Below are 20801 nucleotides of genomic sequence, written 5' to 3' on the forward strand. Positions count from 1 at the left end.
CTGTGGTTACACAGGCTTTTTCTTAATTGCTCTCCTGATGTATTGATCTTCAGAATGTGTGAGTTGAATTGACCTACTGCAACACAAGACGCCATTTTCCAGGTACTGTAGCTGTTGTGAGAATAACCTTCCTTTTCTTCTAGGCATGCCTCAATACAAAATGAATGATACCCTGGTAACCTGGGCATTTAAACTTTCTTTCTGACCATACTCTAAGCATATTTTTTCAATAAAACAGCACCAGGCATGAAATCCACACAATAGGAATTTGTTACGGATTTCAATTATGATGATTACACTCTAGGGAATGTGAAATGTGAAGCGTAAAACGAGAAGGCAAGTCTACACAGAAGGAAACTGGACACCAGAAGCAACTGCAGCTTCTTCCAGCTTCATAATAAAGTTTCTCAGCTGAATATCTGTCCCTCAGAATAGTGTCATTTAAGACTAGAAATCGTCTCTTCTTTCTTTATCAATTTCAGCTGTGCTTTCCTTTGTAAAGAAGCACAGATTTTATACATCATTTTGTTAGGCAAGAGTACTGTGATGTTTTTTCATAATAAAACAGATTTCTTTCCACTTTCCCCTTTACAGTTACCAAGTTCATCATACAGACCCTGAAGGAATTCAGAATTAAAAAAATGCTTTGCTGTGTACCACTGCCATCTGCTGCTAATCTCTCCCTGTGGATACAGAAGGCCTTATTTCACCATATATTTAGTCCATTAAAGATCTTCAGCTGAATTTGCACAGTCAATTCAATATTATTTTTATAATACTTATCAAGCAACCCCTTTCTATTCTACTGTAGAGCTTCTCATTAAACATATTCTCAGATTTATTGAGGTAATGGCTTCGAATATCTTTTTTTTTTTTTTTTTTTTTTTTTTTTTCTGCCAATCAGTGAAAAAGGTTTGTGCTTGCAGACTCAAACACAACCAGACAACTGTTCCAGAAAGGAAGTGTCCATCTTAGAGACTCCGACAGTTTACGCATTTGCCATATGTACTCAACGATCTTCAGTAAGAACATGTTATTTCTAGAGCCCCACTTCTGCAGTACTTCTGACACCCACTCTTTCACACCCTTTCTAAGGAGTACATCATATGTCAGAATGCAAAATTGTTGTGTAGTTACTTTAATTTATATGGTACTCTGACTTCAGCTTCTAAATACATGTAATCTGGATATGTCAAGATCTGCTGCATAAATGCCAGCAAAGAAGCAAGTACAGTTCTACATGAAAAAGAGCAAAGGAGAGTTTAATGAAGAAGAAAAATGAATGTACGACACACTGATTTATAGCTGAATGGCTACCTGAAGCTACAAAACAAACCAATTGAACAGTATTTGAGTTGTGGGAAAATGTATCGTCTCCCTTACACCTTGTATTTTGAAAAAGACTTAGCCATATCTTTCACCTCCAACATTTGGAGAACAGAATAGCTCCCATTAATATTTGACATGATCCTTCATTAATTTTTTAAGCATCTCAGAATACTCAAGATTTCAGAACACAGATCATTCCTGTTCTGGAATTAAAAGAAACTTTATGATGAGAAAAAAAAAAAAAAAGCAAAAAAAAAAAAAAAAGCACTGAGATAAGTGAGGTTAAAAGGAAGCAAGCGTTAGGCCTCAGTTTCACATTCACTGCAGTCAGAAGACAATCACCTTAACTTCTAAGCACACCACTACACAATGCCTAGATTGTCAAGTCTTGGCTCACTACCTTGCTTTCCTCTTGGAGTTCCTCACCCCCTACAGATGAACATGTAACATGGAAAAAGCAGTCACTGAACTTCCAATGACCACTGAAGCCAGTGAAGTAAACATGCCCATGCAGCCCTGGGCAACGTGTCATGGACTTTTTGACTAGTTTTGCAGAATTTCCATTTGCCTGATGGATACACATGTTGCACGAGTTAGTCTTTAAGGGGTTTTGGAAGGTATAAGGGAGCACTAAGACAATTAAGTCAGGTATAGGCTTTCTGTGCTGTAACAGTGAGATCAATTACAATGCATTTATATACACAGAATTTTATCTTACACTAAGAGTTATCCCAGCAGCCCTTACAAAAGCACTGGTTTCAATATTATAACATCAGAAAATCATACAATAGATGTAATCAAAAAAGAAATGTGGCTTCACTTTTTATATGTGATGAAGTTCCATATTTTCAGAGGAATGCAGTGTGTGGCAAGGCATTCAATAAAAAACCTGTAACTTCTAAACTGTAAACGTCTTTTCCACTTTGCTGCACCTCCTGAGCCTCCTACCACCAGAACTATATAACAACAGTGTGCATATTGATTGCAGGTATATGTCGTCTTTGATCTAGGCTAAATAGAGAAATAATGCTAAAAACCTATATCTTCCTTTGTACCAAAACCCAGGAAAACTACATTCTTATCCATGTGGCTGGGTAACTACAATCACCTCTATCTACTATCATTTCTGGCCTTGTATTAAGTCCTCTTTAGAGCAAGTGGATTAAGTCTTGTTTTCATATAAACACCTGCAGCTTCTAAAGAGTAAAAGCACATTAATAATCAACAAGAGGACTATTCAAAACATACAGTTCACACACGAACTCACATTATTACAACTAAAGCATGAAAGCACAAAAGAGCAGCTACTTCTGAAAGGTCACACTGCTGTTCAGTATGTCTTGATTTATTCTCTTTTCACCTACAGGATAGCAATAACAGGTATTGTTTAACATCATCTACATAATCTGTGATTGTTAGAGGAAACAGTTCTGGAGAAAGTAAGAACAAGGGTAGAAAATGAGTGCACACAAGGCCCACACATCTCAGAGAGCTCCAGTTATCAGCAAATCTCTTTTTACCCTCAGGCATTTATTTGCTTGGACTGTGACTGAGGGTGAGTGGTAAACTAGGACGTACACAAACAGTGAGACCCACCCAACTACCTACCACATCGACTAGGACACCCGTATGTGGCGTACAGCTTTATGGAGAGCAGAAAGAAGTCTTTGTGCATTTTGGCAATGCTAGAAGCAGAGACACTTTCCAGAAGGAATGTAGCATGAACTGCAATTGGAAAATGCACCAGTGATGGGAAGAAACTCCACAGCAATCTTGTAAGAGGCAGCTTGCTGTCACCATGGTCAGTCTCAGCAAGCAGGGTCTAACTTTTTGCATTTGTCAATTCTTCATAAACATTGTGGGAATTTCTGCTGTTGTCAATTTAAAAAAGAGACATCCATCTTGACACCTCAGCCCACAGATATGGAGAGAAGGGGGGAATAACAAGTATGTTAATTTTTCTGACTGTGACAGAAATTGGAAACTTGAAAGCACAAAGAATTTAAGATTGTATTGTAGAGGTATTACATCCAGGAAGAATGCCTAGATATGGTCCACTGAGTACAATAGGGTACCAGAAACTCTGTGCTCACTCACTGAGGACTATTGGGTTGATTGCTGCCAGGTGAATCTTGACTGACCATCAGCAGACTTTTGGTCCCAATAGAAAAATAATCAGGATTCAAGTCTGAAAAGGGAGTGAAGAACCTGACATAGGACAGAGCTGAGAATCTGGACTGCTTTTCTGATAATTAACAGAATCTCTTTAGCCAGCTTGAAACAGCTGTATTCTTGTGGTGAGACCATTCATCAACTGCACTGCTTGGTCTGGAAGCAGAAGATATGACATTACTTTTTGATTTCTAAGGCAAAGAGAACTACTGTAAATTAAGCCTAATTTTGCAAAATCCATTCTCGGGCCACCCCTCTATGTTTTCCAGTTCTGGGTCAACATCAGAGTGCCTAGAACATCAGCTGCAGCCTTCTCACAGGATCTTTTGATTGTATTCATATGTTGACAAAAATGACTGATAGTTTTCAGATTACTGAAAATCCTCAAGTGCTACAGGGAAAAACTGCTCAATTCACGTGGTTTAAATAAAATATAAATCAAAGAATTCCATTGACTTATTAATGATACATAATTAATCAGCACTCAGTGAGCTATATATTTGGGATCAGTGCCAACACTATACCTGATAAGTCACAATGCCTGACACCAAATCTTAACAAACATTTTTGAGACCCTTCTATGACTATTCCCCAAATCAACAAATCAGCTCGAATCAACACACATGACACACACATACTAGGATGCTCCTGCTTTATGTGTGCCCATCATTCCCTAAAATCTGCTGATTTATACACTGGAGAAAGAGCATCCCACAAAATCACATACACACACTCAAGGTGCAGATCTCTGCTTGGTGCATGGTGTACTAGGAGCACACTTGGAGTCAGGCTCCTCATGGCAATCAAAAGGGAGGATGCTCTGCCTTCTTGAATTCTGAGGTGAGGTAGTCTTCTTCAGTAGAAGATGCTGAGGCTTTTATTGATAGATATACCAAGCACATGTTTTAAAGCCCAGAAAATGGTTATCTTCATGCAACAATGACACCTGCTGTGAGGATGAGCTGAAAGAAGTCACTTGCTGGGAAAGTGACAGGGATGAAGTAACACCTCTGGCAATGCCTGGTCAGAATTCAAATGACAAGGTAACAGGGGAATACAAAAAAAGATCAAGCTTGAAAAGGCAGATAATTATAATCTAGAGTACACGAACAGATGGCTACACCATCAATCAATGAATAAATAATAGTGCAATCTGACTTGATGGGATGATTGGATGAACTCAGATGACACCAGGCACACTTCACCTTATATAACTAGATCCCAGCCATGAAGAAAAGCAGGATGTGGCACATTTGTGCCCTACAGAATTGAAAATACAAAATTAGTGGCCTTGTATGACTGGGTGTATGAATATCAGTTGTGCTGATGACTTTACGTGTATGTTTTTCTACTGGAGATAGAACAACGAGCTACAGAATGGCTCTACAACTGGCCCACAAGAAGGATGAAAAAAGCAAAAACAGAAATGCAAAAGAACAAGAAGAGAAAATGTCATTGTGCCTGCTTCTTTGAATGAAAAGTAGCACGTTGCCACAAATGCTGTTAGTCACATTCCCATGCAGCCCTGGCAAGTGATTTTAGGAACGTGTCACCCACCTTGGTCCTTTCATTTCATGCTTCATAGTTAAATATAATTTCCACTACTGAAGTACAATGGAATTGTTAGCTATACAGTATTTCAGATGCCACTGCAAATTCAATTACAGTTTTATTTTGTCATTTGATATGTCAGTGGAATAGAAACAATCAAGAAGATTGACACTGATCATAATCTGAATTGTCATGCCCAATCCTTGACAGAGGCATAAGTTAGAAAAGGTGTCAGTCATTCAAGACTCTTGACTCTCCAAACTATCACGGAACAAGTGCCAAGATGGTGGAGTTTTCTCTCCTTGTAAATAAAAAAAATAAGATAAAATACTATGCTTTGCAGAACAGTATTTTCTGGAGAGAAAGATCACTCTTTAAGACTCACTTAATTTAAGAACTAACACTTGTGGCTATGCTTTTATAAGGGAGATATGTACAGAATCTCAGAAACTTCATTATTTTTAATGATCGTGTTACAATTTCTTTCAGCATTTTTTAAAGTGGTGTCCTGGCCTATTTTAAAGGAAGTTTCATTTCTTAGTCACACTAGTATTTTATTTTATATCTATTGGCACTGTAATAGTTCGGTGTTTCTGTTCTTTTCTTCAACATGATAGTATTTGCACCATCAAGGTTGCTCACTTTGTTTGAGCATGCCCTGTTACCTCATACACATTATGAGATGAGATAAAAACAAAGAGGCAAATCAACCTAATTTCTGCATAGCAGTGATGAATCCCTTGTTCCTCCAGGATGTCAAAATAGGTAGTCACATCTCAGAGCAAATGAGGACAAGAATTATCTTCTGTTTTAATGGACACAAGGGAAGCACTTTGAAATCATTTAATAGCTTGTTCTTCTATTCTACAAATATTTTAGAGGATTGCAAAGGCAACAGTCAAAAGTAAATATCTCCAAACACTGTTAAAATTCATGCTAATAGTTTTGCAAAGAATGATTTAATGGCAATAAGTAAACACTTATTCTTATTATAAAAATGAATACAGAATACAGCAGAGAGTGCATAATCTACAGGTACTGGATATCTAACAGAAAATAAAATCAAATTACAGGTTTACTAAAGTATAATGTGTGGGCTACATTACTTCACCCTGCACTGTATATTACAGTAAAGCATTATGCTGCAAATTTATGAAAGACACACTAGCATTTACAAGGTCAAAATGAAGAGTTAAGCAGGTATGTATTTGTTGCTGTTAAATACTTCTATCCTAAACTAAGGCAGTTATATTGTAGCCACTGCCTGTATTGCAGGGAAGCAGAGAAAAGGTATATATCAGCAACAAGGCCAAGAGGGGCCCAAGTTAAAATACTTAAACATCCACAGGTTCCTGTGTCCAAAATGATCATTCAAAAAATAGCCACCCAGCAATGGAAATAACCAAACCTTGGCAAGATCCTCCTTGTCTAGCCCTAAGGGATCCAAAAGGCTGTATATCACACAGGAAAGAGAAGTAATTTATCAATGGTTGATGTTCGCTGAATATGTAACCCACACACATATTCAGAATATAGGTTTTACCACAGACAGCGACATTTCTGTCTTCAGAGTAACATTAACGGCCGTGTTCAGGCTCTGCTGCCCCTTCTGTTATATGCCAGAATATTTGTTTGAATATTGTCTTTGTTTCATACAAAGTATTTTCACATTAATTTTTGTTCACCTACAAAACCATGTGCAGGCAATAATATTAAAGACTTTTGAAAGACAAGGAAAGATGAAATGAACGAAAATGAAGGAAAATGTATATATAATTTTTAACTGCTAGGAAATAAGCTCTCTGTCTTTCACCGAGAAACCACACAAAGGTGGCTCCAAACTGTTCTCCACATTCATAGTTCCTGAGCTGGGACCATGTCTTTCATACAAACAGCACGTTCAGGGCCACTTAACATTGTCTGAGTATTTCTTTAATGGCAGCAGGGAACACTGAGGCTGTGAAAGGAGTGCTAAGTGGCTGGCTCTGTAAATATCAGGAATGGGGATATTTCAGAGCAGGATTACTGAATGAGGTCAACAAAGCACGTGGATAAAGGAGATGTGGTTGAAATAGCCTAACCTGAATTTTTTAAACGGCTTTTGAAAAATCCCTTATCAAAGGCTTCTATAGAAACCCAACAGTCAGAGCTTTAGGGAAGGTCTTTATGTTGATAAATAACTGGTTAAAAGACAGGAAACAGGAGGTAAGTAGGTTAGCCAGACAGCTCTTGCAATGGAGGGAGGTCATTAGTGGAGTTCCACAGGGATTTGTGCAGGGGATGCAGTTGTTCATCATATTCCTAAGTAACCTTGTGAAATGGGTGAGCAGTGAGGTGAGAAAGCTTTATAATGATATTAAGTTATTCACAGTAATAAGGATGATGACTTGCTGACTGTGAAGAACTGAGAAAGGTCCTTATGGAAGTAAGTCCCTAGGCAATAAAACGGCAGATTAAATTCTTTGTACATGAATGCAAAGTGATGCACAAAGGGCAAAACAATTCTAGTTTCCCATATGAAACAAAGGCCCTCAGCTGACCATTATAGCCCAGGAGCAAGATCTTCAAGTTATGATAGATAGTGCCATGAAAATATTATCTTAGTGTCCCATACTGTCCCATAGCATCCTCCTCCCCCATCCTTCCCCACACTATTAGGAGCTAATAGGAAAGAAATAGACAATCAGGGAATATCACAATCAGCTACAGGCTTAACTAGCTACACCATCACCAGCCATGTAGGACATGTTAATCTCATAAGATGGAAAAATACAAAAGCCCCCTTCATCACGGAGTGAAGATAAAAAATGTCCAATAAAGAAAAATGAAAAGAACAGAAAAAATACCTTTCTTTCAGCACTAACAGAGCCAGAACATGTAACAGGGTGAGATTTGTCCTCTAGAATAACAAACACAGAAAACCTGGTATGTCCAAAAAAAACAGCAAAGTACATCTCCTGGAGCTTTTTCATTTAGCACTGAAAATCTCAGGGAACAGAAAATCTTACTCACAGAAGAACAGATAAGCTTTTTCAAAGGCAAGCAGCATTCCACCACAAGTTACATGTCATGATATATAGCCATGATCCTTCAGGGGAACATAAAGATGTGTCTCTGAGGCCTGAGAAACTTCATACACCCAGGGAAATTGTGTGTTTGGGGTCAATATCCTGTTCCACTAATAACGAAAGGTAGGTGTGGATTCACCACTCAGTAGCAACCTTTTGAAATCCCAATACTATGTCCTCACAATAAGTCTTAGGCAGGTTTCTACCTCCATATCCAAGTGAATAGGAAGAGTGTCTCTGTCAGTCCTGGATAATGGGCCAGTGGAACAAGTGGTAACCTATCATTCTTCCATCCAGACCACTGGAAGTATTATTTTCTACTAGTTCTTCTGCTAAGATGGTCAGAGACAGAAATGGCGCTAGGAGTATTCATGGTCCCAAGTGAGGGAAGAGTCCAATTGAAATTAAGTGAATTCATCAGAAAGAACAGTCAGGAGTTGTGACAGTGATTCAGCTTACACTCTGGGACACCATGACAAGTACTGCACTAAAGCAGTGTTGAGAGAAGTCTTAGTTTCTCCATTTTTTCAAAAACAAACAAATAAAAGCACAGTGGTACAGATTTATTAAATACTAGTTTGATAAATTATAAATTAAACCATCCCTTGAATCTATCATTGCTCCTGATGATGTGAGTCAGAGGAGTCTCTGTGGCTCAGTGATCTCTCAAACCTTCTCGAGTATCATCTAGCAGTTAATGAGGAAAAAGAGAATTTCAATTAAATTACTTTGCAGCAGGAAAGTAAATGGGAATAGCATGCCCTGTCAACAGGATCAGACCCTGATGAAGTTTAATGTCAGTCTCTGGCTGAAGTTGACTGCTCCAGCTTCAGCTTTTGATAATACTAGCAGTCAAGGTATCAGGACCTTGTTTGTACTCCTTCACACATATGTAGGGCTTGTAGGCAGAGCTATGTCATTAAGCTAAGCAGCAATGACAGGTGGTAAGCAAATCTCTCAATGTTGTATGAGCGTCATTCATAATGCAATGCTGATATGTGATCGTTGGAGAGCCGAAAGAGCCATCACCCAGAGTGGAGGACAAAGTATTGACAGTCAAAAAGCCAACACTGCCTGGAAAGAAGCGGGGAAGCAGTGTTCCCTCCACCCCACTAGGAAATTGCAAGGAACAGAGGAAGCTCTGAGTGTACTCTGCCCTCTCTGTCAATATTCAGTGCCCCTCTCTGTCAATATTCAGTGCCATCCACTCCTTTTGGTAAATTTGCAGCATGCTTTACCACACATGCTCAGGACTGGGTCCTCACAAAACCACAAGTTTTTGTAGCAAGTTGCTCATTTTTACAGAGAAGGTCAGGAGGCCACCCAACTCTAATCATCAGAGGTTCTGCCCTGGCCTGAGTTCCTTCCCCAGCCTGCTCACACTCTCCCACTTGAAAGCCCTAACTGTTAGTTTATAGGCTTGTCTGGGTGAAATCTAACCTTTTTATTTTTTTTCTTCTTTTTCTTTTTTTTTTTTTTAAAGCTATCCTACCATGCCAAATCCTGTGGCTTCTGCCTCAAAAGCACTCCCCAGGAGAACAGTATGCATTCTATGAGAGCAGGAGACTGTCAAAGAAGGCACTTCCCTGGCTTCAAAGAGGAAAAAAAGAGAGGCAGTTAGTGTATTGAATCCATTCGTCTCTTCGCAGACCTATTTAGGACATCTAACACTTCCTACAGACTTCAGCAAAGATGATTATTAGTATTACAAGTTCTTGTCTAGAGGTGCAAAGGAGAAGGTCTTGTGCACCTGGAGCATGGCCCCATTCCCATTACACAATGGAAAAAACGTTTCTGATTTTATTACAAATTGAGTCAGACTCTGTCACCAAGCTAGCCAGTGAACAAGGAAGTGTTGAGGTGAAAGGCTTACTTCTGCCTTTTAAATCCAAAACAAACAGCAATCCAAAACATATCTTCCCATTTCAATCACTTTCCTGATTTAACTAGCCTGCCCTAGTTGTACTAGGACAGCATTATTGTTTATTGATTCCTCATTTTGAAAATGTAATACCATCTGTTTTGCTTTATTTACAAACTTTCCTATTAAGCAAGGAATAAGATCTTAATTCCAGTATGATTCCAAGGCACTGAAGTGAAGGCAACATCTGCTTTTTCATCTTCAGTTTTGCAGTCAAAAGGGTGGGTGGCTTCCTTGCAGAATCTTCTTAAACATTAGGAAACAGAGCCACTGCTGCGGATGTGAAAATGCGTGATGGTTCCATAACAGTCTTTTTTTTTCTGTTTCCAAACAGAATTGGAAGACTCCATAACTGCACAACAAAGAGGGCCTGTGGCTGCTGATCAACAGCCAGCTGAATGTGAGCCAAGTGGCCAAGAAGGCAAAGGGCATCCTGGCCTGCATCAGAAATAGCATGGCCAGCAGGACTAGGGAAGTCACTGCCCCCTTGTATGCAGCATTGATGAGACCACACCTCAAATATTGTGTTCAGTTTTGGGCCCCTCACTACAAGAAGTGTTGCTTGAGGGTGTGCAGAGAAGAGCAATGAAGCTAGTGAAGGGCCTGGAACACACATCCTATGAGGAGCTACTGAGGGAATTAGGGATGTTTAGTTTGGAGAAGAGGCTCAGGGGAGACCTTATTGCTCTCTCCAACTACCTGAAAGGAGGCTGCAGTGAGGAGGGTGTCAGTCTTTTTTCTCAAGTGATAAGTGACAGGATGCAAGGCAATGGCCTCAAGTTGCATCAGGGGAAGTTTAGACTGGATATCAGGAAGAATTTCTTCATAATGGGGATGGTCAAGCACTAGATGGCCCAAGCAAGTGGTGGAGTCCCCATCCCTGGAGGTATTTAAGAGACTTGTGGATGTGGCACTAGAGGAAAAGATTTAGTGACAGGACTTGGTAGGTCATGTTGGACTTGATGATCTTGAAGGTCTTTTCCAACCTAAATGATTCTACAATTTTATAATATGTAGCAATCCCACAGAAGACTCATGTTACTTTGATATTGTTCCCATTGCTTGACATGCAGAAAGTCAAGCAAATTCAAACCGTATAAAGTATAAACTACATGACTATTTCTGCTCATATAGAACAAAATTGCTAAAGTTAGGCTGTGTGACAGATTTTCACCAATGCACATGCTGTCCACTGTTCCTAATACCTGACATTGTATATTTTTGATGTTCCTTAGCTGCCCTTAAACATTGTCATTTCCATAGATTGATTCACACACTTTGTCTAGAGATTTGCAAAAACTGCCCCTCCAGTCTCTTCTAGTCTCTCCGTCATTCTTTAGTGACAACTGGAATCTGATTTGGCACAATCCAAATTATCCTCCACTGCTGAAAAGACTTGAAAGGGTTTTCAGTACACAGGAAAGAGAAGGTCAGAAGTCTTGTGACTCTTGAATCAAGGCATTTCTATGCTTTATAAAGTGCTTCATGTAACAGGGTTTTTTATTTGTTGGATTGGTGGTGTTTTTGTTTTTGTTTTTGTTTTTGTTTTTCCTTGAAGGAAATGAAAAAAGGGGGACTTAATAAGTGTAATATTACCAATATTACCTAATGTAGTGTGACTTAAACAGACTCTGCTGTCAGAACTCTGTCTAAACAGAACATGCTGTCATGTATGTCTGATGAACATACCCTCTCAATTCAGCTTAGCTTATGCATCAACTTTCCTTAGACAGTTGTATAACGCTGTTGAAGCCCATAAAATAAAGGGTCAAGTTAAAAGCGTTCAGAAGTAGCCCTGAATTTTATTACTGATTCAGTAAAAACCCACATTGATGGTCAATATCAGTTAACTCACCAACTCTGCAATGTCCCTATTGTAAGCTTGCATGTGCAGACAGTTTGCTCAGCACTTGATTTTCATGGCCACCATTTCACAGAGCATAATTTGTCTTGGATAAACCACTGATACATACTAAACAATATACTGAAAAAAATCCTTGATGCTGTTTTTCTCTTTTCCTTTTTTTATCTGTCTGTTGTACAGTATGTTCCAAATATATGGAGGATAGAAGATAAATTGCTGTAAACTCAGACTCCTCTTCTAAGACTATTCTTATAGTTTTATAGACTATAGTCTTAGAGTCTCACAATTATTCTTATTTGAAATTATTCCTATAGCGTTTTCTCCTAACACGTACCAGAGCCCTAAAATTCATATACCTTGGCTTGTTCCTTTGTTAACATCATATGTTATTACAGTTCCTGGCCACACCCAGTGCTCAGATTTTTTTTCCCTTCATGTTCATATGATAAGTGATATGCATTCATCATCAGGCAATGTTCCCTGTTTTAATGAACCCCCTTAGAATTATGTTGATCATTTTGAATAAACAAACTGAGGTATCAATGAATCACTAGGGGAAAAAAATGATTTAGATGAATTAAAAACAAACCTGAAAGCTTAAAAATGAACTCCTTTCCCCAGTTTAAATGAATGTCATGCAGACTTCAGTTACTAATGTAACAGTCACAGTTGTTATTTCTTACATACACTAATCATAAAATCTAATGTTAGTTTAAAAAAAAAGAATTCACTTTTTATTACTTTGTGTTTAAGAAATGCTTTTCCCAAACAATAAAAACACATTTGCATATGCTTCATCTTGTTACCAGCTAACTGTCATTTTCTGGTTCTCTTTCGCTAAGTAGGTAATTGGACAGCCAACATTTCAGGAAATAACTTTTTTAACAACTATAATCCAAGTGAAAAGCAGCCTCATAAACACATCTAATCTTTTGTAAAAGTTTATTCCTCTAAAGCAGTAAATTAAAGACAAATTTGATCTGATAGTTTCAATTCAAACAGGCTACCTTCAAATTCTGAGAAGTAACAGTTTTACTTTCTTTCCCTTACCTCCATTTCTCTTAATCACATCATTCAATTACTTGTAATTCTTTTAAATCTTTTTCATTAGATTTGTTTTTCTTGAATTATTACTCTCAGTTTCACCAGATTGCCAGTCATGATGTCACTTCAGAGCAAAGAAGGGATACTGACTGTGCTGTCTTTACATAAGTCAACAGCAAAGTTCCTACTCATAACAGAAGGAACAAAGTGATGCTCCAATTCATTTCAACTGAAACTCTTTAGGATTCCCAGCTAATTAAATACCCTGCCATTCTGCCACTTTGCCATTTGTATTTTTTTTTCTATTTCTGAGTTGAAATACTCGAATACTTCAAGAAATGGAATTTCTCTCTTCTCCTCTCCTCTTTTCCTCAAAACACAAAAATTTACTCCTTCTTTTTCTTTTAAAACATAGTATTGTATTTCTTACCATCCATGCTGTGACAAAATCTCCCATCCAAGTCCCAACTGCAGCTACCTTCATAAAATTTTCATTCCTGATGCCCATGAAGTCTGTTATAATGTATGCACTGTGGAAACAAGAACACAGTCTGTAAGCTAAACACGTTGGCTTAATGCAGTTATAAAGAATTTGCTTTAGTGACAAAATTTATGATTAACTGTGAAAGATTTCCCATTTCCTGCATAATCACTTTTTCTGCTAGATCTGAGTCTTGACATAGTACTGAATTAGGATGGGTCAATTCCAATTAGAAATGGAAATGTGAATCTGATTTTACAGCCCACGTCTCTTTTGAAGGTGCTGAAATAACTATAGGCAAAGGCTTTAGGGTTATGAATAGCTTCCAGAAATAAAAACTATTTTACACTTTTTACCTCTTTCTCTGTACAAATGGAACTGCAACATTTGCAGTATTGTTGACTTTGCAAAATCTTCATGAAGAAAAATGAAAATCTTTAACTTCTCTTCAAAAACTAATTGAGTCACTTGACTTTTAACTCTACCAGGTACACAAAAACATGTTTCTAAACACAAGATTGCAAGGAATAGAGAATTTCAGTGAGAGGCCATTGTTTCTTGATATATATAATAATGTATTTCCGTACATAAATTTTACTTAAATCCTAAAGAAGTGCTTTCATTCTGTTTAAATAGTGCAATAGATAGGATTTAAAACCTTACATGGTAATTTGACCTCTACTCTTAAATTCATCAGGAAGATAAAAGGACAGTTAAGGAGGTAAAATTAATTGTGCTGGATTAAAAATTCTTTAGGAGAAAGCACAGCTTTTAATGTAGTCATATCCTTGGCTAAAAGGCTTTTATAGTATTTAGGAAGACACGACTCCCCTCAGGAGCTAACGCATTGATTAATTATAGCCATTGTATTTTAACTTCCCAAGTGATATCTGTGTTTTCAAGATATCTGGAAACACTGCTTATATAATGCTGTGCCTATTTAAGGATATGCACAACCAACCCAGTTGCATGTAACAACTTCTTTGAACATTGCATTATTCAAACCTTACCATTATTATATACTCAATGTTGTAATTTCTAGGAGCTAGGGGACGATATCTATGCAACTGGATCAGCGCAAGATGACCGCTCTGTCTAGAGCAGTCTTATTAAAATCAAAACTTTTGATCAGGATACAAGGTCTTGCTCACACAAATACATGGACAGCACTGAATCACGACTTAGATATAAGTTAGTAAGTTGTAGAGTATAAATGTTAATGTCAGTGAATGGTTTCATGACAGATGTGTAAAATGGTACACTCTAATGGTTCTTTTGATTATACACATTTGGTGACCTTTTAGCTAATATGTTACTAAAAAAAATACCATGCATTTTTTTAATCAGTTGAACATCTAATCAGTTGGCTTAGAATTTCTGCTGGAATTAAAATACTAATAAAATGGGAAAAAAAAAAAAAAAAAAAAAAAGGTTTTCCGAGCTATTTTTAATTATGTTCTATGTTGCTAACAAGATCATTGATATTCTAAATTTATCATGTTTCTAATAAAGATCTAAGAACACAAAAGCAGCTATACTGGGTCAGTCTAAAGTCTCTCTGTTCCAACCTCCTGTCTCCAAGAGAGGACAACAGCAGATACCTAGGGAAGACTGTAAGAGCAAACAAGCACACACTTTCTAGATGCATTCTCCCAGTCTCTCTGTAACTGGGAAACAATTGGAATTCTTTTTTTTTTTCCTGCACCTTGGTTGAGTTAATCTTGTAACAACTTGTTAAGCTGAAAAATAATCAGGTCTGCATTCCTTAAGGAAGTGTCTCATTAATAAAAAAGGCACAATGTGAACATCAGCTGTAAGAAGTGACCCTCAAAAGCAACCTGGGTATCTTTATAATTTTTGTCAGTGTGAAACACATGCAGAAAAACATAGTTTTCACCTTTTTTATTCCCATTTCTCATATGCATTATACATTCTCATATGCATTATACATGATTACAGGTGTACAGAAACTGGCTGAACACTTGCACAGTACTGATGAAAACCAGGCCACTAAGGTAACTCCTATAGCCCACTGCATATAGTGAGCTGACCACAGCCACCCATGGCAGGATGATGTATACACGACAGGTTATACAAAAAGGCTGAGAGGCAACTTCTCACTGTATATAGGTATTAGCATGTAGAAGAGATATCAAACTAGAAGTAAACCATTTTTTTTAATTGCAATTGAAATTCTCCATGTAGTCACTTGTTTTCATTTATGTTAAAAGTATCTCAAGGCTTACAGTAAGGTCAGACAAGGTGGATACAATACTCAAATACATAGAAAGACCTTGAAAGCATCAGATCATCCTAGCAGTCCTTTCTGAAATTTGAAATATGAACATTTGAAATATGAAAGCATCCAAGAAGCCTAGTATAAATTGTGCATTGTAATCTATAATGAATGCCACAATTAAATATGCAAATTGACAGAGCTTCAGTTAGAGTTAAAATGACATTATTATGAAGAAACTCATAAGAATGTCATCTATGTATATTTTAAGTGCATTTACTGATTAAAATAAAATTACAACTTTTATGGACTGTGAGAAATATTTTCAGGACTATCCCTGCCTTGCTAGGAATAGTAATGAAATACACTTCTATTCTATTAACTATTAGGGAAACACCATTCCCATTTTTAAAAGGGGTAGAAAGGAGGACTAGGGGAACTATAGAGTGGTGAGCCTCACCTCTGTGCCGGGGAAGATCATGGAAAAAGTCCTTCTGGAAGCAACGCCAAGGCACATACAAGACAAAGTGATCCGAGACAGCCAGCATGGCTTCACCAGAGGCAAATCCTGCCTGACCAATCTGGTGGCCTTCTACAATGGAGTGACTGCATCAGCTGACAGGGGAAGAATGATCGATGTCATGTTCCTGTATTTCTGTAAGGCCTTTGACATGGTCCCATATGACATACTAGTCTCCAGATTGGAGAGATAGGGATTTGATGGGTAGACCATTCAGTGGATAAGGAGTTGGCTTGAAGGCCACACCCCAAGAGTGGTGGTCAATGGCTCTATGAACAAGTGGAGACCGGTGATGAGCGGTATCCCTCAGGGGTCTGTCCTGAGACGGGTAGTGTTCATATCTTTAAGAATAACATAACCAGTGGGATCGAGTACACCCTCAGCAGGTTTGCAGATGACTCCAAGCTGCGTGGTGCAATTGATACACCAGAAGGAAGGGATGGCATCCAAAGGACCTGGGCAAGCTGGAAAAGTGGGCCCATGTGAACCTCATGAGGTTCAACATGTCCAAGTGCAATGTTCTGCACCTGGGTCAGGGCAATCCCAGACACGAGCACAGACTGGGAGAAGAACTCACTGAGAGCAGCCCTGCAGAGAGGGACTTGGGGTTCTGGTGGACAAGAAGCTCGACAGGAGCCAGCAGTGTGCACCTGTAGCCCAGAAGGCCAACTGCAGCCTGGGCTGCATCAACAGAGGGGTGGGCAGCATGGCGAGGGGGTGGATTGTGTCCCTGCCCTTGTGAGGCCCCACCTGGAGCACTGCATCCAGGTCTGGGTCCCCCAGCACAAGAAGGATGCGGGGCTGTTAGAGCGGGTCCAGAGGAGTGCCACTAAGATGATCAGAGGGCTGCTGTAGCACCTCTCCTACGCTGAAAGGCTGAGAGAGCTGGGGCTGTTCAGCCTACAGAAAAGAAGCCTACAGAATGACCTTATTGTGGCTTTACAGTACTTAAAGGGGACTAAAAAAGATGGAGGTGACTTTTTGCTCAATCGGATTAATGACAGGACAAGGGGAAATGGTTTTAAACTAAAAGAGGGGAGATTTAGAATTTAAATGTTAGACTCAGAGGGTGGTGAGGCACTGGCACAGGTTGCCCAAAGAGGTTGTAGATGCCCCATCCCTAGAGGTGTTCAAGGCCAGGTTGGATAGGGCCTTGGCCTACCTTTATCTAGTGGGTGGCATCCCTACTTATGGCTGAGGGGTTGGAACCAGATGATCTGTAAGGTCCCTTCCAACCTGAGCCATTCTATGATTCTATGATTAGCATTACATCCCAGTCTCTGCAGTATTATTTTCATTTAAAAACACAAAGAAAAGATTATTTGTTTTTTTAAAATATGGATTTGGGGCTGCTAAAAATGAAAAAAAAAAAAACAAAATCACTTTTTATTTTCACGTTTTAATTTCATGCAAATGAGAGTAGCTGACATTTTTTAAAAAGCCATGCTTGCCTCATGATGCAACATGGGTATATATTTTACCAGTAAAAATATATATATTTTACAAAGTAAAATTAGTTCTATTTTGAAAAAATCCACAGTTTTCTCTTTTTTAGCTAGTGATCAGAGTTTTTTTTAACTGGTTACTCTGTTTCATGGCTAAGACCCAGGTCTGCCAGGAGGGTTAATGGCTGTTGGGTTCCATATAGCTTTCATGATCCACCTGGGTTTTATATAGTTTGTCAGAAGGATTCTGTTTGTTTTGCCATACTCAAATTCTGTAGCAAGGTACATTCATATTGCATGAGCAGCACAACCTAAGAAAACACTGACTGGAAAAACACAGCAGTTAAAGCTCATAACTGAGCAAAAAGCTCTTCAGAAACAGAGAGGATAACTAAATAATTAAAGGCTGAGGAGCCCATGCTTGTGAAAGCTATAGATAAAGGACAAGCTTGTAACTGGGATTTGGGACAAACCTACTATTAATCTTTGATAATAAAACTGGAAGCTGCTAAGCAATGGAAACTGCTCTTTCCAGGCCAAAGCCTGTGGAAGGCAGACCGCCTTTTTCATACAACAAGATAAAGCAAAGGAACCAAAAGACAAAATAAAATACAAAAATAAAAAAGGGGAGGGGGGGAGGGGGAGAGAGATGAAGAGACGAAGTAGAAAGACATAGTTCTAAAATAGTCCCAAAAACATCATCATCTTGTGATGTCTACATCCATGTTGTTGCAAAAGGTAAGTTAATAACAGGCAATCAGAAAATGATGTAGAAGCACCATGTATTTCATCACTTTTTGGAGTTCATACCAGAGTGTGCCCAGATCAGACAAAGAGGGAAACAATAGCACTTCCCCCAGAGCAATTTTTCACAGAAAAAAGAGATTTCAATTTTTATTTATTTTTTTTTTTTTAAAGAAGGATGACACTTCAGCAGCCTCCAAAATGATTAACAGTCTGAAAGCACACAGAGCACTTTTAAGATGGATACAGATGTATGAACCACTGTGATGCTATCAACAATGTTACAGGCACTGAAAGAAAAGCCACAGCCAAAACTCAAGGCTGAGGTGGTGTCTTCCTGACCATCCCATGAATTTAGGCACTTACATTTAAGCATAAGTCAGGGATCCAAACTCTCAATGGAGCCTTCAACAAGATAGCAAGTGAAGATTAGAGCACAATTTGTCCTTACTCTACTGTAGATGTGCTAGGTGAAAGAGTTGTATACCTTTTGTTACTGCAGGATGGCTACTGTGTCAAAACACTACGTTCATATACCAAAAGCCATTGTTAAACCTAGGTGACTACATCATTCCAGATGCTGTGACGTATCCTGGTCTCCAGCTGATAATCCAGATGGATCTGGAACTCCAGTAAATCCCATGACACATCTGACAATCCAGACACATCTGAACTGAACCTAGATCTAAATGGACTGCAAAGAGAATGTTGACATTTATGGGAAGTTGTAGTTGCCTCATTGTAGACATTTAATGGCTACAGGGCGTTGGTGCATTTTAACAATTTTTCAGATGGCTTTTTGCATACTCCAGAGTATCTAAGGCACAGCACACAGCATGTTCTGTACAGAGTCTACAGGAACAGCACCCATGCACCCATGAAGTAGTAGCTTGAGGCTCTTCCAAAAGGAGTGCAGGCCTAGCTGTCTTCTATCTTATGAAAAGTGATTAAAAGTCTGTACATGTTCTGCAGTCTGATACATGCTCTTATGAGGCAGTTTTACTGTCTGGTATTCCCCCTAAATAGTCAATTCACTGAATTCATCTTCTTCAGTGCACCTGACAAAGTGGAACGTGTTGACGATGGCCAACAAGTGACAGCATGGGGGTTCACACAGTCTGAAAAGATGTGTGTTTTGACATGTCATCACAAGCTTCTTGATTTAGCAGAGGCAAAGAGTGTCAGAATAACTGAAAACATACAAAAAAGACCGTAGATACAGTTCCTGATCCATATTTTGCACTCTAAAATGACAGAATGGCAAATGAGAAACATGGTAGCACTTTGCTCAGCTGAAAAACTACCCCTCTGCTGCCAGAAACTGGAGTCATCTGGAACCGGAAGATGCAAAGACAGGATCTGCTGACCTATAAACTGGCACACCATAACGAAAGTGGTGTTAACACATAGCTACCTGCCAACAGTACAGACAGCACAACACCTAGTCACACAGTAACCAACCATTCCCAGTGAATACTTTGGAGGTTCAGATGACACTTTTTCAATGACACCAGAACGGAGAACATTAAGAGGCACTGAACCACATATTTGGCTTGACAAGGCATCAATGAGGTAACTGCTACTAGAGGCTCAGCAGGCTAATCTACAAGGCACAATAAAACCAGGATTTAGTAACGGCTAGACCATAGCAGGCTCTTTCCTGAGACAGATCCACAGCACAGTGCAGAACACCTGAGACTAATGAACTGAGGCTGCAGCTGAACACTGTTTGTTAGTAACTTATTTATACATGTTTTCGGAAATCAGGCACCACACCTGTAATTCTGAAAACTTCTGCTCATCAGCCTACAGGCCCAAGGGCTGCCTAACATACTCTGGGGACTTAGTCTTTCAAGCTCCCAAGCCCTCCCAAGCCATTTAAAGTTCTGCTGCTAGGCATGTACAGGCGCGTCTCACTAGCCACAGAAATAAGCATTTTGGCTTCTGGCTTACATCTGTATTGATTGATATCAGTGAAGCAGTTATTCCTCCACTTGGTTTGCCTGCAGAGCTCCATCTGCTAAGTGTTTTGCTAGCCTGCCTAGTAGACAAGGCCCATTGGAAAATGCAGCAAACACTGAAAAACACAGCAACCATATTTCTGTCTGTTAATGTAGAGAGGTGTATGTACCTAACTTAAATGGTAGGAAACGCATGAGATACAATCACTCATCCAAGGAATACTGGTTCAATCTCTTTCCAGGTTAGAGAACTGCATCTCACTATCAGAACCCATAAGAAAAGAGGATGAGAAATACATGTTTCAGCCTATTCTGGTGAAGGATAACTGAAGATATATGTCTCATACTACTTTTGCTGGATTTGAGTGGGGTACCTCTTCACAACTTCCACATATGAAAAAGGAACTTGCTTTCTTCCAGTTTTAGAGCAGTTAATTATTTATTTTTTTTTTCATAGAAGCTGGT

The 20801-nt window shown here is 38.9% G+C and overlaps 1 protein-coding gene across 8 annotated transcripts in view; it reads right to left on the bottom strand.

Moving 5' to 3' along the window:
• The window catches only part of TMEM117 (transmembrane protein 117), a 214606-nt gene that overhangs the window by 107505 nt on the left and 86300 nt on the right, over positions 1 to 20801 (bottom strand). For all 8 annotated transcript variants that reach the window (XM_082769091.1, XM_082769092.1, XM_082769093.1 and 5 more), the window contains one exon: positions 13380 to 13479. In XM_082769091.1, coding sequence (XP_082625217.1) covers positions 13380 to 13479 — 100 coding nt within the window. The remainder of the gene's footprint in view (positions 1 to 13379; positions 13480 to 20801) is intronic.

Source organism: Aythya marila (genome assembly GCF_965140915.1).
Source record: "Aythya marila genome assembly, chromosome: 1".
NCBI lineage: Eukaryota > Metazoa > Chordata > Aves > Anseriformes > Anatidae > Aythya > Aythya marila.